Genomic DNA, 24,458 nt, shown 5'->3' with positions numbered 1-24,458 from the left:
GAGGTATTGGAGTCATCCCCAAGTCCTCACGCGAGCCCCGGGCGGCAGCGGGGAGCTCGGCGCGCAGAGAGGGAGCAAACGGAGAGAAAGAGACGGGAGATACTTCACCCACAAGACACCTTGTGGGAATTTTATTATATAGAGTGTAAAATGCAACTGTCAGTCAAATAAAAAGAACACTTCTTTTTCTTTTTAAACACCATGCTCAACATTATCCAATTGCGTTTTCTTTATAGTTAGACATTTCAAGCATAAGGAAAAATAAGGAAAGAACCCAAGAACAGTAACTTCAGTACATTTCAAAACGGAATGTCCCGCAGGGCAATTAAAAAGGCAAGAAAAAATAGCTTCAATTCCGTTTTTTCCTTTAAAAATACACTGTTATCTGTACAAGAAACACTACAGTAAACATTGGAAATCATATTATCCCTTTTATTAAATCAAAATTATTTAGCGCATACTGTGGTTAATACTAGATTCATTTATTTCTCTAGGTAATTTGACAAATATTAGATAAGAAAATATTTAAAAGAAATGAAAAAGCAAAAAACACCTTGGAATTAAAAAATAGTTACTACCTTTTATATGGTTTTATGTTCCACAGTGTTTGTTAAAAGGTACTAATAGCAGGTTCATTTTAATATTAAAAATAACAGTATTTATATTTCTGAGAGCATAGAGGAAGGTCTTTTTCTTTTTTTTTTTTTCTTTTTTTTTTTTTTAAACAAGCTTGGAGGTCTTAGATACATAAATGCAACTAGCAATGGAGACATGAAAAAATGTATTGCTAAAAAATTAACACGTTTTTATATTACCCCTTTAGACTCTAGAAATTATACAAACCCTACAAAATGCCCCCCCGCCCATAACTTGTCTGACAGTAAGACAGTAACTGTCTCAATACAGAATTCACATAATTAATTACAATACATATCATAGTTCAGTTTTTTAAAAAATGCAATAAAATCAAAGACAGCCAAGATACAAGAAATTAGAAGTAAAACATTTAATGAATTTACATATTTAAGAATATTTAAATACTGTTTAAAATTTTTTTTCTTTTTAGGATTTGTTACATACCACCTAAGACTTCCAAGCCACTCTTTCTGTTGCAACAGAAAAGATCGAAAATTAAAAGGAAAAAAAAAAACACACAAAAAAACACATGTTGAAATGTCACAGCTCTGGGGTGCGTTTTGGTGCCTGCAAATTCTCTGGCTTCTCTCCAAAAAGAATCCCGGAGGTTGTTGTTTTTTTTTTTTTTTTTGCTGTTTTCTTTTTTACAAATTTAGAAACAGAATTACCAGCATGTCCATAAGTTTAGTACATTACTAATTGTTCCTGATTCTTAGAAAAGTTCAGTATAGATTATCCTACAGCTAGTGTTTCACAAACAAACAGAAAAGTCTTCATCAAAATGTTGCAAATCTAGAAACCTCTGTTACAAAAAGGTTTTCTTCCACAATGATTCCAAGAAAAAAAAATTGCCACGAGGACCTTGTTCTACTGCTCCTAGAGAGAGAGAGGGGGGAAATAAAGGAAAAAAGTTACTCGGCGGCGGCAAATTCTTACAGCTGCCTAACCCTCCTCCCCCGACACACACACACAGGTCTCTCCGTCCCCGTTGCAGCAGGGCAGGCTATAACCTCAACCGATGCTCCCAACCGCGATCGCGGAGCTCTCTGCCCTACCGCCTGCCTTCCCCGAGCTCTCTCCTTCCAGGAGCTCGTGCCTTTTATTGAACAACATCTCTCTTCTCTAGAGGCTCGGTCTTTGCGGGAGCGATGAAGAGAACTCCCCTTTTATCACCACTTCTGGGTCACACTTCACCGGCGCCCGCGGCAAGCGCCGATGCCGCACCCGTCTTGCGCTGCTCGACCCCGGCGGCGCGGGGCTGGGGATGACAGCGGGGCAGGCTCCCCCGTGCCGCCCGTATCCAGAGCTGCTGGCTCTGAGGAGCCAGAGGGAAGGCACGACTCAGTGGGGAGAAGCGTCTGACCCCGCTAAGGTGCCCGTGGTTTGCTCGTGCTTTTTGCCAAACGCTTAGATGCTCACTCTGCAAACCCGGCACGCAGGAAAGCCCTGAATTTATCAGGATAAATCCCACAAAAAAATCTCTCCAGTGCTCTGAAGGACAGGTGAGGCAACGTTTTTCTTGGCAGCTGGTTAATCCAAATTGTTTTTCCCCAATAGTTTTCCCCTCCTTTTCAGGGCAGGTAACTCCCCAGGCAAGCACGCTGCTCCTACCCTAGCACAAAGCTTGCAAGAGAAAAGGCGAAGTCTGCATGACAGAGCAGTGTCACGCTGCCTGGATCCATCGTTCGCTTTACCTAAATTCCCCAAAGCCACAAAACAGCTTGGGGATTATGAGGAAAGCCCCCAGGAAAACAAACAAGCAACCCCTTGGTTATCCCCCGAAAAAAAACCACCCTGTCCAGGCAAATTAGACTCTGGTGTTGAGGTAACACGACGGTAGCAATCGATAGCAACGAGCAATTTTTCAGTTCCTCGGCCACAAAACACCTCCTTGCTTTGCCACAGGAACCCAACACTCCCCCCAATTCCCCAAGGGAAGCAGCAGCGGGGTTCAGGGAACACGAATACAGACCTGGCTGTGGGCCTGAGCCTGCCCTAGTGTCTGCCCGTAGTAGGCAGCCTGCTGTCTGTAATACTCTGCCCAAGCCATCGTGTAGTCCGGCTGGGAACTTGCCTGAGAAGCAGCGCTGGCAGCATGACCTGGAGGGGACAAGAAAAAAAAAAAAGGGGGAAAAAAGGGAGAGATGAGCAATTCGGCAAGCTCAGGGTTAGGGGTCTCCTCCTGCAAAGCTCAAAGAACAGCCAGCCCCCTTCCGACAGCTGCAGAGCCCTGAAAGAGCGACGCCGGTAGCTGCTGTTTGGATGCGACAGGACAGGCTTTACGCTGGCTGGCGAGTGACAAGCCAAGAGCAGGCAGAAAGCGTTAAAAAAAACCCTTCCCACGGCTGCCAGGACAGCCTGACGGCCTGCACAGCTCATCCGTGGCCCGGAGGCTTCAGCAGCAAGGTGGCAAACGCAGATCCAGAAGCCGGAGCCACGTGCCTCGTAACGGAGCAGAGAAAGGCAGGCTCAGGTTTTTCCCCCCACACCTCTGCGTGGAGTTTTCCTGCCTCCTGACAACCCACCTTCACCTTTCTGGGTTTTGTGAGCATCAGTGCTCAGCGTGTGCTAATTTTCCCCCAGGCAAGCTAAGTGCCAGCGTGGACACGGGGGCTACTGAGGGCCGCAGCTCAGCGGGAGCACCCAGCAGCAGGCAACACGACAGAGAGCTTCCAGCCAAAGAACTACATGCACCATCACCAGCAGGAGGGACCAGAGGGGGTTTGCAGGGGACTAGAAGCTGGCAACGCCAGGGGACGGAGATGCAAGTCGTCGAATTAGTTAACTCTGTTTCGCTCATCTCCAGCAACCCTGTTTCACTCACTCTGTTTTTTGTAATACTCCTCCCATGCTTTGCTGTAATCGGGATGGCTGTTCTGCTGCTGGCTCTGTTGGCCTGTGCAAAGATGACAACAAGGGGCACGTCAATATGGAACAGGTGACAGTTTCCAGCCAGTGACATCTGCTTCTCCACTAGACAGGCCCTGGCGCTACCTGAATTGCCCAGACTCCACGCTTCAGCTTCCACATTTCCGCAGTGTTGGGTGCCCTCAGTTCAGGGAAAGACAAAGAAAAAGCTCGAGCTCCTGATTTCGTCTCACCTGTGCGTCGCTGAAGTGCCTTAAGCCTAATTCCACCCCTCTCCTCCGCCCTGCTGGGACGTGCTCAAGCCATAACACACCGACTGGGAGCTGCTGGGTTTGCACATGGACCACCCGAGGCTCTAAGCCCACTCCCAGCTAGCACAAGGACAGCACAGCTCAAACACCTGAGATCCTGGCCCCTCAGCCTCCAGCCACTGAGGAAACGGCCGCATTTTGAGCCATCTCACTTGTTTTTTTGGGGTCTGCATCCTTGCCCATCCATCTGCACCACAAGGCTGTGTGAGCCTGCAGCTCGCTGCCTGCCCCAGCACAGAGCTCTGCGGTAGCCACGCGGCTCCTGGCTCAGTCCTGCAGGAGCAGAGGGGCCACGAACTCTGCACAAAGCCCCGGCAGTGCTGAGGGCTGGGGGGGAGCTGCCACAAACACACCAGCAGCCGTGAAACCCAGCACGGGCTGGGGCACTGAGTTGAGACCTGCGTGGGCAGACCACGCAGACCCCAAAACCTCAGAGAAAGGGAGGAAGGGTTCCCTCTTTCCCACACCAAGACGCCTTCAATCCAGCACGTCCCGGTGTCGAAGGGGAGCATCCAACCTGCTGGCTGCAGGGGCAGGGAGCCTGTGCTCCCTTGGAGCAAAGGGCCCTCAGCAAGCCAAAATAAACCTGAACGGAAAACACAGCGGTTAAAAAACTGCAAAGAAAGGCAAGTGCAAGCCACTAGGCGCAGGGATGGCAGCGAGGAAGGGGAGAGAGGTGGAGGGAGCTCTCCCAGCCCGGCTGAGTGCCCCTGCTGCATCCCCAGCGCGGCCGAAAGGAGGGCTTTGAAGTGGGGGGCAGGGGGAACACAACACTGCGAGCGTGGTGGGTGGAGGGAACAGGGCAGCAGTGTCCTGTCCGGGGGCATAAAAGCGGGTTAAAAGACTTGACCAACGCTACAAGTCAGGACCTTTGCTGGCAGAGGTCAAGGCTGCCTCAACTGTCCACCTGCTAATGCCGACAAAGGGCCTCCTTCAATGCCTTTTCTTCTGGGAGAATTACAGTCCGCAGCAGGCTGAAAGGACACGCAGCTAAATGCGCTTCACGGCCAAACGTTTCCCCGGCCAGTTAATTTATTTAAGATGGGGGAAGTAATTAAAATCTAAATACATGTGTAGGGGGTGGGGGCCTGCCCCTCCTCCCACAAGGAGGGCACTCTGGGATCTGGCCCTCGGAGCCGGGGATGGCTCAGCCTGTGCTTTGATGGGCTGGAGGAGCCACGAACACGGGCTGCAGCGCTTGGTTTCCTACAGGCAGGGAGGGGAACCCTTCCTGAGGCTGTTTTTGAATTAAAACTTGAAGGGTAAAACCAGGAATTCACCCAGTTTCTGATAATAATCCTCCTGTGCTGTTGTGGGCTCCACCTGGCCTGACTGGGTCGCGCTGGGAGCTGCAGCAGGAGCGAGCGGTGAGGTTTGCACGGGGCACTGCCTTACCCCGTCTGTCCTCTCCTTACCGGGACTGCCTGGCTACAAACAGGAGCGTGGAGGATCCTAACGGACATAGAACTAGAGAACTGATCTTCTTCCTTCAGGTTCAACAGCAGAAATAAGACATCTGCCCCCAAATCACATCCTCGTGATGCGAAACCCAGCACAGGGGTAGGATCACTGAAGGCAGACCCTTGGGAACCACGGGGACCTGACAAACTCCCTGCAAAGTGCTTGCTGTCGGGATGCAAGCTGCACTACCTGGGGGAATCAAAAGGTCTGGGCTTCTTCTATTAACTACCAAACTCTAAAGCCAGAGGATGTGAGCGTGAGGACAAGGCTGTGTGTTAGAGAAGGGGAGATTTTTCTCCCAGTAGCAGGTGGGTAGGGTAAGAGAACATCTGGGGGAGACAAGGAAGAGGGGAAGTTACTCAGGTGAGTTTCTAGACACCTCTCAAAGCAATTAGCAAAGCACATTTCATAGGCATTTATTCAAAGGTTTTAAATAAAGACAAAAACTGTATCTTTTTTGTAGGGCTTTCCCTGCCCTACTGACTGCTCTGCTTGTGCAGGAGCAGGCTGATTCCTCGAGCTCAGGAAAGCTCAGTGCTCTGGGGACTGCACAGGAATGGATTTGAAAAACATTTCTTCCTGTAAAACAAGCTAGTGGGAAAATTCTGCTCTTCAGTACTGTACTATTCCACTCCTGTACAAAAAAAAAATCCTTTCAAGCCTGCCACTGCATTTTGCTGTCCTGAAAACCAAGCTACTGACTTTTTACATATCCCTAGAGCTCTATGGAAAAATTATGATTTTTTAGACTAGGATTTCCGAGGAGCAGAAGCCCTCTCCCAAAGCATTTTTCAGAGCTTAATGCCAAGTCCCTGGTCCCATGCAGGGTTTCTATGTCCAGCTGTAACACACTAGAAATGCACAAACATTAAGAATGCACCATTGAGGATTTCCAGATTTCAGATAAGCACAATTTCATCAACAATAAATGTGATCAGTGCCACAGGGAATCACAAAGGCAATCGCTGGTGGCGTTCCCCCAATACTTCCTCCATCCCAGGTACCTCAAACACTGGGAATTCAGAGTGAAGATAATAATCTGCTCCAATGCTAAACCAGCCACAGCACCAAAAGGCACCTGTCTTTAAAACCCTTCACAATTAAGCTTACCCCCCAAGCCTTGTCCCCAGCTTTTTTGGTGCTAGCTTTTGTTTTCATAGGAAAGATTCTTATTTCCTGAAAAACTGATAAAAAAACCACTCTGTTGGGCATTACTGCCCATCACACGACCTTTCAGATTAACAAGCAGACTACAAACCTGCTCTGCTTAGGACAAACCATTGCTGAGGTAGTTGAAGACAGGACGATGCAGTTACCAACATCACTACCAGCGTTACTTCAGTTACTCTGAAATGGGGAACTTCCATTTCAGCCTGCTGAATTTTGACTGAACGGTTTGGGGAAAAAATGGACACCTGGAACCCTGAAGAATAACAGCCAGCCAGGAGCAGAAAGCCCAACGGCAGAGATGATCTGGGCTCACTTCCTGAACTCACGACTACCAACCAACATTCGTGCACTGTTATTTTCGTTTGAAAGCTGGTTATCTGGCTGGGTACGTTCTGGGGATTTAGCACTGTGGAGGCTGAGCAGTTCCCATCAGCTCCCAAAAGGAGATAGAGAGGACACTGATACAGTCAGCGTGGATGAAGCAGGACAACAGCCACACTTAACCTCTTCTCCATTTTCTGCACCTACTTCCCAGTCTTTCCATCAGACTGGGAGTTGGAGAAGAGTTCATAAGGAGCAGGTTCAAAAAAATAATCAAGAATCCATACGGTTAAGAGCACAGAGATGGGAGGGCTCACCGTCATATGTGGTGTGCCTGCTAGGGGAAAGTGGGGCTGGCAAGTGCTTGCTCGGAGAATCCTGGCAGGAGAAAACCTAAAACAGATTTTATTTTTTGCTAGAGAAGAGCAGACAGCAAGGACTAAGTTTCTACACAAAAAGGGAAGCAATAAGCAGTTAAGCACACAAAAAACATTACTGTTTTTGATGGACTTTGGCTTATTCTGAGCTCTAACACCACAGCACACCTCTGCATACCTTCTTTACTCAGGAATTCATTTTGCTGTTATCACAGAAGTGGTCTTACAGATGAACCTACATTTAGTGGGCGTGAAGTGGCAATTGCAAATGGGCATCAACCCTTCTCAAACCCAGGTCCTAAAAACTTACTTGGGACTTGCTGTCCAGGCTGCTGCCACGTCTGGTAGGTACTGCCCCAACCCTGTGTCATAAACGCCTGAGGACCACTGCAGAGGACAAAAAGGCATGCTGAAGTAGACAGTAACACACTTCACAGGTCATATGCATGAAATTGGCCGGAGAAACAAAATTATTTGTAGTCAGCAACTGCTGAGCGAACAGGCGAACAAGGGAACAAAAGGAATATTTTAGATGTGTAGATGTTAACAGCTAACCACGTGGATGTTGGTCTGTTCATGAAGCCAAGGTGAGGACACTTTGTACTGAGCAACACCCCAGTGTGTGCAGCTCGAGCTTCTTTCTGCACTCACTGCACTAGAAACCAGAATTTTGGAGACACCAATACCTACCTCGCTTATGATTTAGTAGCTGAAATCCTTCCTGTAGTCAAGCTGAAAGGTTTCATCTCTTCTGGATGCTCCCTTTTAAGAGGCTCCACTTACATACCACCCGTTCAGGGCCCACCACGCTTCTCCCCGTGCTTTTACAGCTCCCAGCCATTCCCCACAACACACCCGTGACGAGATGGAGAAGCTTACTTTTGATGAGGTGTAGCGGGTGCTTGGCTGAACGGGCTTTGACCAAATCCTCCAGGTCCACCCATGCTGGTACCCTGTCATGGAATCCACAAATACTTAATGCCAGCTCTAAGCAGAGGGTGAAGGTAGCTAGTAATGAGCAGTAAGAAAGGGGAGAAAACAGCCTGGAACGTGTTCCATCAAACTCCAGCACCTGAAAGAAGTGACTGATCCTCCAAGGACGCAGTTCTCAGGACTGTCAGCACACTCCAGGAGCTCAGCTTCAAAAGCAGCTCTGGCCAGCCACAAAGGGGCTAACAGGACTATGGAACAGATAGAAGTTTTCCTCTGAATAGCTTGGATCCTGAGGTTGGTATCAAGCTGCCTCAAGTAATTCAGCACAGAGGTTGTTTCTCAGTTCTGTTCCCCAGTTCAGTATTCTCCTTACTTTCTTTTAACAAGCCTCCCCCTCCAGCAGTACTCCAGCCTGACATTATTAAGCTTCAATACCACAGTGCTGTGTTAAGTGGAAGATAAAAGTCATCCTGGATTTACTGGAGCAAGGAGTTCAGTGTTACTTTCAGTGTGGTGATGCCAGGACTGTGCCATTTTCACACAGTAACACTATTGTCTTCCCTTCAAAATCCCATTTGCCAGCCTTCTTATCCCTTATTATAGTTGCTTTTCCCTCTCATACAGCTGCCCACTACACTCAGTGTCAGCAAACAGTTCGATCTTCCTCTGGGACCACAGCAAAAAAATAGTCCAATGGATGCTTGAGGACCAAAGATCCACATAGCTGTTAATGAGCAAATAAATGGTTTTGAAGCTAAATAATGTAAGCGTGTGCATTCTGTGCCATCCTGCACGTCCAGGCCTATGTGTACCTAACAGTGAAGAAACCACTTCTGAAAGAGACAGACCAAGATGAGAGATGCAACTTACACCAACTTTCTCATCTATGAGATGTCTAGCGAGTTCAATTTGCTGGGGAACTCCTCTGATTGTGAATATTCGTACACCAGGGTCTGTGTTGGGAGGTGGGTTTCTCTGGAGCTCCACGTGGGCTCCTGACTGTTGATTTATGCTCTTGATGTTCTCGCCACCTGAAGAAAAGGAAATCAAGACAAAGGGTTGCAGCAACTCCTTCCATAAAAGCAGAAAACGAGACTCTGGGAAAGAGGATATGGTTTCAGCTACCTTCTGTGTGCCTCCAGTAAGGTGGGTTGGGGGTGGCAGTAGTGTAAGCAGCCACATCACCTGAGCTCATGTCACTTCTTCCTGCTACCTCGTAAGCATGACCCAAAACCATGAGCTATTGAAATGCTTTCTAGGGCCCTGATGGTGCTGTTTTAAGAACACACCACCTTCCTGCATGCACACTGCCAGGCTCCCAACAAGACAAAAAGCAACCAGCCACACACCTCGTAGCTTAAAACCAAAGAAAAGCTATCTCAGTGTGCTGTTCAATAGCTTATTCCCTGAGAAACCTCTGCTCAGCGCGCTTCCTAGGCACAACACAGCACACACAGCCCTCCACGGAGCAGGATCCCAAGCTGTCTTCCATGATCTCAGAGTCAGTTGTGCATGCAGTGACCACGTCTGGCTACTTTGCCATCTGGATACACCAGAGCACCGGAGTGCTTCGAGCAGGATGCTCCGGGGCCAGCCAAAGAGATCTGATTTCCTGAAGACCTGCTAGGTCCCAGTCTCTTAATGAAATTTGCTTAACAAAAGCTTCAGCCAACATTACAATGGTTCAATTCTTCTTTTGGAAGCTCACACAACTTACAGACCAGCTCCACTCGACTGGAGAAATTAAAGGGTACGGGGAAGGAAGGGAGTTTACAAATCCTAAATCACAAACCAAAATCAGCAGCCAAAAGGACATGCAGCAAGCACAGTAAAGCAACCAGAGATTTTTGTTCACTTTTAATTAAAAAGCCTCCAAAACCCTCCTCAATTTTGCCCGCATTTCCATCTCTATACATCCAGCACAACTTCAAAACAAACTGTGGATGTCGCAGACACTTGTTCGGTTCATTGTAATGGACTCGTGACCTTTTTAACATTTTAAAGCCTTTCTGGGGAAGGGAGGAGGAAAGCTTGCCAAAGGGCAATTAACTCTTTCCAAATGAATTTTAGAAGATGCATTTAACAAAAGATAGTCGTGTCACACCCCTGGGCAGACAACAGGGATTGTACTGCATAGCCGAAATCGAAGCCACTCATTTTCAGCCACACAAGGGAAAGCCGTAAGATGGAGCTGACAGTCCAAGAAGTTTTATTTTATTCAATGCTTTTATCAGATGCAGATTTGTATCAAACCCTTGTTTTTACATATTAGGGTGAGATCTGAGTCAACAGCCACTTCCCGTGCTTAATGAAAGCACAGGAGCCAACACGCTATGGGTCACGAAGGAGAGGGAGAACTTTTTGTGGGGACAGAAGCATAAACACAGGCTGCTGCGTGCACAGCTGACTACCCTGCTCCTTCCAAAAGCAGACTGAAATTTGAAGCATTCTCACCAGACTGGAAGCGAGAATATAGATTTCAAGTCATTTCCCCACTTAGCATTCAGCACCAAGCTGGGAGTTGCTGGGGCTGTTTCCACATCAGCTCCCTCCTGGGCAGCGCTGAAGGATCACGTCCCTTTATTTTCGGGGTTTGCTGACAGGCCCCAAGCTCCTACCTGCAGCACCAGGACTCGGTCTCCTTTTTCTCCTCGCCCTTTGGAGCCTGCCACTTGCCAAAGCGCCCCCTCCCATTCGAGCTTTCCTAACTCGGCCTTGAGCATGCAGATGAAGTGACACGGCCAAGAGGATGCCGTGTGGTGCCGGAAGGAGTTCACCTTCCCTCTTGACGGGGTGACCCGCTGGGCACATGGTGGCTGTCTATAGCTGCATTCAGCAGCCCTCTCCATTCTTCTACCTGATGGGGGGCAGAAGCGATCCAAGAGTGGCCCCCCAGCTGGACGTGAAATCGTAAAGCAATTAATCAAACCTGCTAAAAGGCAGAGCTGACAAGAGCCAGGCCAGCCACGTTATCTGTCAATATTGCTGTATTTATCATGGAAATCCAGCGGGGGCCCAGAGAGGCTGCGGTTTGTTTCCAAGCACCACCAAACAGAGAAAGCTCTTGACATGTGTATGGTGCTCGTCTCCACCCTTCCTCGAGTCTTTCAGAGAAGAAAAGCTGCACCTACCCACCCTCTAGAGGAAAAAGCTACACACAGGATTTCCAGGGAGCCGAGCACTTGGTATCGGCTCAAAAGGGCTCCAACTCTGAAGCTGAGAAGCAGTACTTGTAAGAAGAGGGCCCTGGATCTTCTGTTGTACGTGCTGCAGAGACTGAGCTGAGGCCAACTTCCTTGTCTCCCTCTCCTCCCTGCTTCTGGAGCGAGGACACGGAGCTGGAAGTACAAAAGCAGTTACCTGGCCACACCTGATACCCTATCCCCAGGGGCCCAAGAAATGCACTGCTCAGGTGTGAGCCTTGGATACCAAGCTACACGTGCCCGGAGGGCTTGGCCAGATTTCACACGGAGGGCTAGCAGCCAAGCTCTGTATCACAGGGGCAAAAAGAAAACAAACAAACAAACAAACCAAACAAAAAAACACACAGCAAACATTAACAGCCAGAAACTGCTCAGAAACTAAAGGGGAAGCTGGGGCGTGAGCAAAGGCTTTGAAATTGGTGACTGGTTAAAAACACTAACCCCCAAATTAATATCCCCTCTCCCCTGTAATGCCCCACAGGCAGTGGGAGAGGAAACAAGAAGCAGCAGACAAGGGTGTGTTGCATCAAAAGATGGAGAGTGTGGTACATCCACCCCGTCCAGACCCCAGAAGGTAATGCTGCAGCCATCACTCACTTGACAAAAAAATGAATGCTGCAACAGTCTAAGAGCACAGGCACCGTAAGAGCACCGATTGCAAGGTGGTATTACAAAGCTACGAGCATTCAAATCACCATACAACTAGTAATTAGTCACTCCAGAAAGCTTCTGATCTGGCTGGGTAAGAATCCCTGTTTTGTTGTTGTGGAAACAAAGGTAAAAAGCTACCCTTCACCCCCACAGCGAGCCTGTGCCAGGCCTCGTACTTGACTGCTAGGACATCTAACTCCACTACCTGCATTTATCTTTTCAGCACAGTGCTCTCTGTAGTCGCAAATGCTCCACTTCAGTGCACTGCTGAACAACAAGTGACCTTTTCTGATCCTTTATTAAGGATGACTAATGGATCCGGCAATAAAGTTTCATTATAATTTGATTTTTCCATCCACACAGCTCTCACTTGTGGGCTTAAAATTTGCTTTGCTCGATCTATGCCCAACCGGACCGTTCGCTGAGCTCAGGCGCAATCGCTCTGCAGCATCTGCATAATGGGGAGCGCAGGTGTTTTGCCATACTGAGAAAGTTCCCAGGTTTGTGAGCAGGTTTACAGCAAAGAACATCTGAAACCGACTGCAGATGCACTCCTTGCACGCCCGTGTCCCGTAACCTGTGTCCCTTGTCATCCAGTTCAGGGTACCACAGGGCCCAGACGTGTGAAAGGGATCAAGCAGGGTTGCCCGGCCGTGGAACAAGGGCACAACGTGTTTCATCACGAGCTCAGCCCTGCCCAACAGGACAGCAGGAAACTAAATGCCACTGGAACGTGGCACAATGTCCTCCCGTCTCTGCCTCCTTTACCGTCACGGCTAATCTGTTCCTATTCTACTCACCTCACCTCTGCTGACACTAAAAGCCAACTGTGATTACTTAAATGCTACTTTAGGCATATGCCATTCTTTCTAAAATAAGCAGATGGAAAACTTAAATACAGCCCCTTTGATATATCAGTGTATTAACTCCGAAGCATCGCAACAATTAAAAGCCACAGGGCTATTCCTGGTTCTAATTCAAGTACTGCTGTTACCTGGTGCTCTACAACAATTTGAGACTGCTGCTGCTGCTCTGTTTTTATTAGTGTCTTGGAGGTGGGCTGGTTCTTGAGAGAAAGGCCAGGTGCCTTGTCCACGTCCTTAGCATGGAGAGATTCAGTGGTTTAGGCAGAGGAGCCTCCGTGGCAGCAAACGTGCTCGCCTGAGCAAGATGAGGTGCACGTGGGGCACCAGTCTGTTCTGTGACAGGCTCAGGTGTGAGCTGTAATACAGACAAGCCCCACCACTTCACTTTGTTCATCAGATGCTTCAGGTCTGTGGCTGGAAGCAGCTACAGTTACTGCCACATTCAGAGCCCTGCCATTTTATCACACGGCACTCACAGAAATTCATCACGACAAAATGACTGTTCTGCTCGTCCCCGATAAACTGTCCTTTAAATGAGTTCTCTCTAAAAAGAATCCACAAACGAAACTGCCTTTTCTCAGCCAGCTGCTTGTTATAACAGGCTTACTTGACAGCTCTGCATGAAGAGCTCCTCTTACATATTGTGAACAAGGGCCTGGAGAGTACAATTATGAGCGAGAACACCACAAAGTAAACAACCACAAGTGCTTCTCGCTTATTCCTGCGCTGCATTCACAGGCCACTAAATACCTACAATTACAAAAAACTCCCAAACCCCACTGCCAGGCAGCAAGAAGGTGACCATCCAGAGACAGAAAGACTGCAAGCTCTAATATTTACGTTTGTAGACCTACCTTTGCCTATAACAAGACCACACTTATCAGCTGGCACCGTGTAGGTTATTTCTTGCATGCCCCCAGGTGTTCCAACGCTCCAGTCTCCACGGCCACGACCTCTTCCTCGGGCGACAGCCAAACTTCCAAAGCCATCTCGTTCCTTGGAAGGCAAAGAATTGGTATTAGTGTTTTTTTTTGCTGGCCCCAATGCACATTAAAAACAAAATAAAGCAAGGTAAGTTAAATAGCATTATAATCAATGGCTCTGAACAAAGATATTCTTGGACTTCAGTTCCACATTCCAGATTTTGAAGTAATTTAAAGAAATGCCAGTGATGTAGGTTTGCAGCTGCCTTCCTGACTCAGGAAGATAAAAATATTTTTTAAATGCATTCCTATGTATCTGCTGAAATAAACCTTTAAACGCGCATCAGCTACTAAGGGACTTTTAGGTTGTGGTGGGGGCTTTCATCATAACAACGAATAGAACTTGGCACTGACTCACGCAGAAGTTACCTTCGAAACCCTTTCAAGTGTCATTCTTCAAAGAACTGCTGGAATTACTCAGCTGAAATGCACATTTTCCAGAACTTCCAAAGGCAGCTTTAAAGTTCAAAGACATTTAAAGGACATAGCTATTTTGGATAACTGATTTCTCCAAAAGCAAAGGTTGTGAGCCCTCAGAGGCTACCACAGCAGGCCTCAAAACATAAATGGACAATTACCAGAGTTCTTCGAGCACAGTAACTGCGTACACCAACATTTGTTGCCTCCTCCTGCCTCCCACAGCCACCAGACCTGAGGACTGGAGTCTGAAGAGGCAGCAAAGGAGGCACTTTCCGAGCATTGTTAATACTGTGCTACCCCAAGTGTTACTCAGCCCTTCTGAGCAGAGCCTCCAGCCTCTGCCTCGTGCTAACGCTGGGCTCCATTCCATGGGGTCATCATTTTCAAATAACTTGAAGACAACTCACCATGAGGGTAAAAATGGAACTACAGTGAAGCCTCATGATGCTGCCTGAAAAAAAAGGGAACCTTCCCATAGCTCAATGAGTCCAGATCCAATTTAAAAACAAAACCAAACCAAAGCTGGCAGCTTTCTCCTGGGCAGCAGCATGTGTGGTCTACCAGAGGAAAAAATGTAACACTGCTATTCTTCAGACAGCAGGGTCCATCCACACAGCTGCATGCACAAATACTACATTCTCATATAAGCTCTTTCCACCCAAGAGCCTCCAGAACCCACCTGTGCTGTGAGAATAAGCTCATTGATGATGTGTGCTGCATGTTGACACCTATCGGGAAGCCCCATGACCTGTGCGACTCTTTCAGGACTAATCCCATCATCTGTGAAGAGAAGTGACAAAGACTAAATTAAAAGGAGAGAACATCCACCCACCAACAAAGGCTTCCTTCCAGCACCACCACTGCTAGCAGCACGTTCACAAAACACATCTAGCCCAAGAGCTCTCCCTTCCCTCCACCTTCAGCCACTCTTCCAGGTACTGAAAGGAGACAAAACCCAAACCCCACTGCAGAGGGGACAGCGTTTAAAAGGCAACACTTTCAATGTCAAAAAGCCATGAGAGAGGTTGATATAATTTTAAGAGGACAAAGGCAGCTTTGATAGGTGATCAGACAGCCAAGGACCCAGAGAAAGTTACTTAGAATTAATCAACTCCTGATCCCCAAAGGCTTTAATGTCCTGAAGGAGAATTCTTTAATAGGAAATAAAAGTGGGTTTGGTTACTGGTATTTTGTTTTCCCATACAATTACCAGTCAAGACATTACTGTTGTGACATCTACTGTTTGCAAGTAAGATGTATAAAATCTTACTCTCTGAAAAACAAAGTGCATGAGAAAGCAGAGTGTCATTCAAACAGGTTTCAGAAAGAGACAATGCACCTTTAAAGGAGGAAAGCCTAGCTGCTGGAACCTCAGAGCAGAATCACCGTAGCGATCCCAGAGTGGAACACTGGTAAGGAAGTAACAGCTCTCCATCCTCACACAAACCTGGTTTAAATTGAATCCTAACTCCAGCATCATTCTGAATCTTTTTGATCATTTCTCCATTTCTTCCTATCACAATTCCAACAGCAAACCTGGGCACAGAGACCTGATGGGAAAGGCAAAGCAGTATGAAAGCTCAGAACTAGACCGAGTGACTCTGATTTTACAAGGAGATGCACTTAACTACAAGGATGGGCCACGTTAAGCTGCTCCAGGCTACACAACCATATCCCTTAAGAAAAACAAACACGTGGCCGCAAATTCCTTCCCCGCTAAATGAACTCTGCACTGCAAGAATGTGGCTTCAAAAGATAATTAGAGAAGCACCATCTGGGAGTCCATGAGAACTCCCCTTTGCAGCCAGACTCACTCTTCTGGCAACAGAGCACATTGCTTTTCAGAAGCAGCTTACAAGTTACATGCAAAATTCGAGGACTTCCACCCACTGCCCATCCCACAGGGAGGTTAGCATGAAGAAAACATACCTCTATGCTGCCTCCTCCCATTCTAGAACTGAAATCATTGCGTACGCCTCGGAAGTCTGCCTGATCTTTCTCTCGGATGATCTCCAGTACCATTTCCCTCGCTTGCTACATGGGGAAAGAAGTTACAGTTAGCTTAAATTTACTCTGCTTGCCATCTCAGCGTTGGGGCCTCAACAGGGGCTAATTTACCAGTCAAGGAAGATCTGTTTTGGTCAGACGTGGAAGATGTCAAAGTGTGCCAGGTGTGCGAGGCTGCAGTTCCTTGTGTGCAATTGCTTACTTCCAAAGGGAGGAGCTTTAGCTTTTAAAAATATAATCACTAATTTTTCCCACCAATTTTTTAAAATTAAATGAAGGGAAGGCCCTTTCCTACTGGATAGGGCTGAAATAACAGTATGGTACAAGCTGTGGCAACACAGCACACAGCACATCCACTAAGAGGTAGAGAACATGTACCAAGAAGGCAAGTGGCCAGTACTGAGCTTACTGGCACTCGGAGAAGTTATGCACAAGTCTGCAGCAAGGCATTTTCTGAGACAAACGGATATTCTTCCTACCTACTTGCAGTTCTCCAGGCCTTTTAGAGACTTGCACATAAGCCCAGCTAGTTAAAACATACCTTAAAAATAAGCAAGCAGTGCCACCATTTAAAAAAAAAAAAAAAAAAAAAAAGCCCACACGTGAAAACCTTTGAGCCTTTGTCTCAATATATTAACTGTCAATCTTTTGATGTTTTGCTTCTATTTGCAAGTTTGAGGGACACTGGCAAATCTGACTCCTTTCACATATATATATATATTTTTTTTAAGTTTTCCATGTCCCCTTCCTAATTATTACATAAGGGGAAAACTCAAGACATTTCAGAGACGTCAAGATAGAAATAAGGCATCCGAGATATTTGCTAGTGATTTGAGGTGGTTAAGAACTTTGTACATTGAAGCACAGAGTCCCCCAAAACCCAAGGCTCATCGAGCTTCTTAAGTGCTTTCTAAGCATGCTGAACTTTAAGTGCCTCCAAGATCTTCCAGCCTATGAAGTCTCTGTGATTGCTTGCCATAACTTATGGCATGGAAGATGTGACAACAGCAAATCTTGCAAGGTAGAAGAAACCATCTGGAAAGCATCAGCACTCACAGTATGATTTGGTTAAAAGTAGCAAGACTCCCATTCATGTTTTTTCATATCTATACCTTTGTAATAAGCATAAGAATTTTGAAAATTATCATTTAAATCTAAAAGTCCAGTTACATTAAGTGGCTTGAAAAACGCCACCCAAACATACCTGAGCAGCATCAACTGTTACAGCAGTTTATGCTTAGGGAGAGCCTATGAAACAAAGCTATTTTTATTAGAGACAGGAATGCTAAGCTAGATTTAAGTACTTAGCAAGGTACGAAAGGCACTTGCTGAGAAGTGGAACGTGCCACAGCTCAACTTTAATTCCAGAACTCCTATCATGCTGCAATCTTCCAGTCTCTGGCTGATCACAGGTAGAACCCTGACACAAGGAGACCGAAGTACCAATATTAAGCAAACCCCTTGGTTTCAGGAGTTGTGGTTATTTTCCTTTTTTTTTTCTCTACTTTTAATTACCTGCGTCAATTGGCTGTCTGAAATACTTCTGTGGAAGGTTCACTTTGTCAAATGTCTGTGTAGGTTAGTCACTACGAACCCATTTGCTTAAGTACCACGTATCTACGACTTCTGCTTCAGACTGGAAACCTTTTCACAAACTTTCTCCAAACCATCCTCCTCAACTCTTCTCCTACCCACGTCTACCATCTACATGGAATAAGAGCTCCTAGGTTATACAGTGAACAAGCCAACACTTGATAGTCCTTTGTTTTAACTGATTCTACTCATACTTTAACCTTATAGAAGAAACAAAACCAGCAAGGATGATATCATTTACAATTTGATTTAACTGTTAGACATTCACAAATACACTTATGTTTAAGCTTCTCATCAGTACTCTGGGACAACTGCTTACTTATATTACGTACCTGTACTTTAAATGCATCTCCAGTAATACGGAGAGGTTTATCTGCTCCAGTAGGCAATGGACCATCTTGGATCATAATCATTTTCACACCTGTTCGCTCCTGAAGAAAAAGCACAGAGCACTTTGCTAAGCAGAGTCCCTAAAACTAGGGACTATATTTTGGTTACTAAACGTTATGTAGGTCACGTTAGCAGCTTTGCAGAACACTACCTTAGCTCTTCGTATGTATTTATAGCATAAATTCAGTAATAGTCCTGGAGTGTAAAAGATTGCCAGAAAGTGTGCTACTCCTGAAGATCTCAAATACCTGAATCTCTCGTAAAAGCAAAACCCCTCTATTTCACCTGATTATTTTTTTTAGCCATTTCCAAAATCTGCAGCTGTCTGCACATAAGTTATTATGTGATCAGCCTTAAAACTAGTGGATGACAGAGGCCTAACCAGGGCATCCAAAAAACCTGCATTTTTGACCTAGGTGCTTTTCTTGTGCAGGATGCTAGAATATCTAGGAACATTGATTTATACATAACAAAACATTGAATTAGAAAGGGGTAGGATGAGGAAAAAAAAAGACGACAAACGCCAGCTTCATCACAGATCAACAACAAAAGAGAAGCACAGCACTCTACAACAGCATGGCTGGCATTAAAAACTATTGCAGCAGCAGACTAGAGAGAGCTTTTTCTTAGCTACAGGGATCCCCTCCTGACCAGCGCACACCAAATGTTATCTAAAGCACACGAGTTTCTTTCACAGTTCTGGCAAAACTCCACTACATGCGTAGCTGGGGCCAAACCGATTTCGTTTGTAACACAAGATTGGAGTCCAGCTTTCCGAAGGCAGAAGAGTAGTCCCTGCTGTAGAAGGTTAGAGCATTTAAGGCTCTCCGTTTCAGCACGCTCTTGTTGATCTAGAGAAGCTGCAGTAGGGAAGAGAGCCCTAAAGTAAATGCATCTTGCGCACCTGCAACTGTTTTATTGTTTCACCTCCTTTGCCGATGACTAGACCCACTTTGGATGCCGGGATCAAAATCTCCTGAATCGTACTGTTGCCATCAACATCGTTGTGAAAACCAGGTCCGTTCCGACAGCGATCTACAATCTGCCCCAGTAGCCGTTTTGCTTGTCTTGGAAAAGAATCGAGGGAAACAACCATTAGACAACATTGTTCCACGTCAGCAAGAGACTAGGAACCATTGGAACGTGAAGTGATCGGGGAGAGGAGAAGAAGTGAAAAGATGAAGGAAACCACAGTTAGCACTTTGTTTTTTTTTTTATCCCTTGGACGTACAACTTCCCCTATCGTGATTACTTATAAGCAGTTTGATTTTTTGAAAGGGGAAGAGAGAAGGAAGAGCAGCAGCATGCTCTGACACTGTTGGAAGTTAAGGATAATAGCTGAGCTATTACATTTGGGGTGCACATTCTGAGTGAAGATGCTCTACGTCCTGAACTCTTTAAAGCTTTATTATACACGTTATATAAATTATATATAATATTTAATAAAACTCAATCTCTGTTCTCCTTGGTCAAGCCAAAACAGACACTGCTCCAATAGTACCGCAGCATGTTGGTTAACCTCTCTCTGATCACAGGCAACTGCCTTGCCCTTCTCTGCCTGCTCTTACCAGCAGCACCACGCACACTGTTCTAACACAGCCTCTGCCCCAAACAGCAGGTGCTGAAGCTACACCAGGAAGCAAGGCAAGGATACTGCAGCAGCCACCAGTGAAAGAGACTGGGTTCTTCTACTCCTGGTGAGAAGAGACAGACACAAAGAAGCATTTTGGAGGTTAAAGATACCTCCTCTAAAAATCTTTAGCACGTCAGAAGTAGCTTGCAGGTCCTTCCCTTCATCTCGAGGACTATTATCAACACGTCCCTTTTCTGCACTTTTCCTACAGCACTTCTCAAATAGGTAGCAGGAAGTCTCCAGTTCCCTATTCAGTCTAAAGCAACATCTCCCCTCTCTCCACTTCATATCAGGCACCCTACGAGGACTGTCTTCTACCTGGGAACTTGAAGAAACAGCACAAAATCATCCCTCGCAAGCAGACGTTCACCTGAATCAGCTCAAGGGGTGGTGATCTGAGGCTGCACAAAGATCAGAGCACCGCCCTCTCTCAACCTGCTCACAAAACAAGGCAAAAGATGGAATTTGTGGAAGCCCACTTCAAATATTCGGAAAGAGTCTGAAGAGGTTTTATTTAATCTACCTCTACATTTTGCATAAAGTTACGACAATAGAGACTGCAACATTCAATACAGCACGTAGATCAGATGAGAAGGGGTCATTGGGAAATTAGCTCTGGTAGTTTGCCACTGGATATAACTAATGAAAACTCTCCTCACACAAGATATCTGACGACTTTGAAGGGTTTCCTTACTTTAATATTTCTCTGAGTAGCCTGAAAATATAGTTCAAACGACCAACTTAATAATTTCAGCACAGAAGCAAATTAAATTTCACCAAATTCCACATACTCAACACTTCGTTCTGCTTCAAAAACTGAGTATTCTCACTTTGTTTTTTTTGTATTATTATTATTTTTATGTTATTTTTCTTTTCTTTTTTTTTTATTTGCATTTAAAGACAGCCTTGGACATCACTACATTTAACTACATATTTCAGAACAATGAGGTCTTAACTATACCTGTCCCCCATTTTGCCCCAATTGCATTTCGCCAGGCATTCCAGGGATTTAATATTTTACTCTTGTTCTGAAATATCGTTTTGCAAAGGGGGAAAAAGCACTTCAATATCACCAAGAGTACATCACCTGCCCTGCAACACGAGCTTGCCAATTATATTTATTCTGGCTCACTGCTTGCAGCATTATGGTAAAGTAAGGAGATTTAAGTACCCTTAGATCTCTTAGGAATGGAAGAATGATGATTGCCTTCTCTTTAGAGAGACAGTCTTTGCGCCCATGTATTTTCACTATCAAATGCAACTCAAAGATTTCCAGATGGATTTTAAAAAACCCACCTACCCAAAGGCTGGGGAGAGAAAGAGCAGCTCCATATGTTAAGTGTGTTCCTGTAAGCCTGAGGATCCTGGATCCAGTTCCAGCAGGAGGTCCTCAACTGGTTTGTGAGAGTCTCAAACTCAGCTCCTGGGAAGGGGGAGGGAGGAAACACTGTCCCTAAAGTTTCTATAGGCCTAAAGAGTAGAAACCCCTGCTGGCTGGCCACGTGTCTCTACCATGCAGGGATCAGAATTCAAGACTTGGGTTCAGTCCTTTGCTTCTTGTTGGCAGCAGTGCAGAGGCAAGCACGCCCAAGGGCCTCGTGCTCTGTGCAACACCACCAACACCTCCAGGGTATTCTGGAGTGGCACTGACAGGCTTTGGAGGCCTCATGCAGACCTTCTTCAGCTGGAAGGACGTCAGCTCAACAGGAGGGAAGCGAAGGGGAGAAGAGAAGGGGCCCTTCAACAGCTTAGCTCAGTATCCTGGAGAACTGCAGTTAGAAAACTGCATCCTAGGTGCCCTAGGAGCAACCTTGCCCTGCGGAGGGGAATTCCATGGAAATTTCTGCAGAGGGTTCAAACTACAACGGGGGAAAAAAAAGCCTTTGAGGTGCAGTTTAAAGCATCAGACCAAGAGGCTCTATGCTCCAGAGACCCTCAAGTTTCTCTAGGCCAACAGCTGTTGGTGTGGCTAACCGAGTAGCACCACTGACAGAGCACAGCATTAGGGAGAAGAGAGAGAAGGAGGAAGAAGAAAAATGAAATCAGAACTCACTCAATGCTCTCTGGCGGGCCGGTGAGTACGCAGGGCCTCTCGGGCATCCCACCGCTGTCTGCAAAGGAAACAAGAGAACAACAGGGGTTAGATGCTTCCTGACTCAGCACCCAAACTGCCTTCACTAGGCAGGCAGAAGAGTGATTACTCCTTACACAAGCTAGAGAAAAAAAAAACCCACACCACATTAATACATGGAATTCAAAAATGGCAGCGGTTTTGGTTAACGATCAAGTACTAATGAAAACACCCCCCTCTGCACACCAAACATGCCCATGAATTCAAAGACATCCAGGGTCAACATATTTAAAATATTTGCTGGGTGTCTGCATTCTTTAAAAGCCTTCCCTGCCAACTTAAGGGAGGTTTAAATCCTAGACTACGTTCATCGACAGCTTCCTGCACAGCACTTGTAGTACAGCCTTCGAAGCAAACAGGCTGCAGCACTAGCAGACTGAATAGCATGGTCCTGTTCTTATAATGGAAGGTGGATCGTACAAAGATTTGCTGCCATGCTCCCGAAATGTTTTCTGCCAGGAGCTGGAGCAGACCAAACTATCAGAGACAAACTGCACGAGCTGAGCGAAGTGGTACCACCAGGAGAAAACTAAACAGCTGCAATTTCTGCTTTAAAAACAACACAGATTGTCCATTTGCACTGTACCCATCTGTTGGTCAAAAAGACAGTTCCTTAATTTGCTACCTTCACCCCCAAACCACCCGACAAGCCTGCTTGCTCTGCTCGTAGGGAGCCATGCACGTGAGCTTAGCGTATCGCCTGTTAATGGTGATAACACATTAGGACCAAGACAAGGCACCTGATACAGTGGACACAACATCCTTCAACACTAAAACCCCTTCACCTGGCACACAAAGAGGCTCTTACCTGGAGCAATTTGAATTTTGCAGCCAGACTCTGCCTGAATCCGTGAGATCTGCTCACCTCCCCTGCCGATTACTGAAATGAGTTCAAGAAGCGTCAGAACATACCGGCTTCCCTGAATAACTGCAGATCACCTTCCCCCTTTTACTCCACTGCAGCTATCTATAAAGGAACAGTTTGACTCCAGGATTGCAGAAGAGGCATCCACAGCGTGAACAAATTTAAAAAAAACACAAACAAACTGAACAAAAAACCCATCATGCACTGGAACAAATAAACCAGTTATTTGGGGTCCTAAAAAAAGCCAACAACTTCTGCTTTTATTTCTTTAAAATTCATATTTTACTACCTCTTTTCAAGAGACATGCTATTTCCCTGGTCTGCACTTAAAACTGCTACGTACTGAAATGCTCATTCAAACCGTGAGTGAAAACAAGTACTCATCTCCCTTCACATTTAGAGGCAGCAAATAATGGCCTTCCCTCTGTGCATCTTTTTGCAAAGCAATGTGCCTATCCGTGTTCATCTCCTGCCCAGACTGCAAGAGAGCAAATCTGTCGAGTCTAACAGGTATACCTGGCTCGAGGACACCCTCCCAGCTGCAGATCCACCGCCTGCCCGATGTGTCTGAAGCAGGATTGTGCTCAACACACAGCTGAGACACCAGCCGAGTCCTGCTCAGGAGCTGCAGAATCCCTCCACCATCCCTTCCTCCCCACGTGTGGCCCTGGGACTGATAAATAACAAAGGCTGGTGGGAGGACAGACTGCCTCCTCGGGAACTCCACAGCTACAGCTTTACGGTGGAGAGTCAGGAGAAAACCTGGGGCACTGAGGAGTAATGATCCTCTCTGTTATTTGCCTTTTCGCTCTCTGTATATCAAATGGGAAAAGATGCACAGAGATCTAGCAGGGAAGAGCCAACGCAAGCACTGCAGTCACAAAAGCAGGAGGCTGCCATGGAAAGGAAGAGTAATGACCATCAAGAGGAAGAGAAATTAGGAAGAAAGCAGCACCAGCAACACATGTCTAGGAAAAAAACCTCATCTGAGCAATGCACGCTGGCTGCGCTTCCCTGCAGCAGCAAGTGTAGGAAAGACTTTAAATTCTGCTTAACTTGCCTTGAGCCAAGCCTTACTTTAACATTTAAATCTTCTCTTCCTCCCTCAACTCCCACACTTTTGCATACTCAAAGTAAAATATTTCAATGAGGGGAAATAAATTAACTTCTGACATATTTATGTGCTGCATCAGTTGGGATTTCAGGAACAGAACCACTACAACTCTCAGTAACCTGTACCGGTCTTGTTCTTATTACTGGGCCACCAAGCTTCTCCATGCAGCATGCACCTGGATTTTAAATACAGATCATCTGGTCCCCATGAAGAGAACACCAGACAAAGCTTATCCAAAGCCAGCAAGCACAAAAACTCATGAACACGTTTTATTCGGACAGAACAAATAGCATTCTTGCACAGAACCACCATACCAAAAGCATCCAAGGTACTTACTAAATCCAACCATTTTATCAGGCACTTTGAACTCTTCTGTTATTACAGCCCTGAAAAAATAAAAAGGAAGAGAAAAATCAAAGAGTCATTACAAAAAACAATTTGGAAGATGACCGTGCTCAGCTGTGGAAAACAGGCAGAGCATCAGGCTTTTGAGCGCACACGCAAGTAAATACCATATCATAGGGA

General features: G+C 46.2%; 1 protein-coding gene across 3 annotated transcripts in view; it reads right to left on the bottom strand.

The window, feature by feature from the left end:
* Positions 1-98: 98 nt before the first annotated feature.
* Positions 99-24,458, bottom strand: part of FUBP3 (far upstream element binding protein 3) — a 39,236-nt gene continuing 14,876 nt past the window's right edge. For 2 of the 3 annotated variants that reach the window (XM_084493992.1, XM_084493993.1), the window contains exons 5-19: positions 24,270-24,319; positions 22,763-22,834; positions 21,877-21,934; positions 19,095-19,257; positions 18,133-18,231; positions 16,130-16,234; positions 15,648-15,750; positions 14,880-14,980; positions 13,652-13,793; positions 8,948-9,108; positions 8,024-8,097; positions 7,455-7,531; positions 3,461-3,532; positions 2,609-2,736; positions 99-1,512 (exon numbers count right to left, since the gene is read on the bottom strand). In XM_084493992.1, the coding sequence (XP_084350118.1) occupies positions 1,504-1,512; positions 2,609-2,736; positions 3,461-3,532; positions 7,455-7,531; positions 8,024-8,097; positions 8,948-9,108; positions 13,652-13,793; positions 14,880-14,980; positions 15,648-15,750; positions 16,130-16,234; positions 18,133-18,231; positions 19,095-19,257; positions 21,877-21,934; positions 22,763-22,834; positions 24,270-24,319 (1,414 nt within the window). In that variant the 3' untranslated portion in view covers positions 99-1,503. The remainder of the gene's footprint in view (positions 1,513-2,608; positions 2,737-3,460; positions 3,533-7,454; positions 7,532-8,023; positions 8,098-8,947; positions 9,109-13,651; positions 13,794-14,879; positions 14,981-15,647; positions 15,751-16,129; positions 16,235-18,132; positions 18,232-19,094; positions 19,258-21,876; positions 21,935-22,762; positions 22,835-24,269; positions 24,320-24,458) is intronic. The other variant, XM_084493994.1, reaches the window with a different exon arrangement.

The sequence above is a fragment of the Aythya ferina genome, assembly GCF_964211825.1.
Source record: "Aythya ferina genome assembly, chromosome: 20".
Taxonomy (NCBI): domain Eukaryota; kingdom Metazoa; phylum Chordata; class Aves; order Anseriformes; family Anatidae; genus Aythya; species Aythya ferina.
The sequence above is the reverse complement of the archived record's forward strand: the minus strand, read 5'-3'. Positions and strand labels throughout refer to the sequence as shown.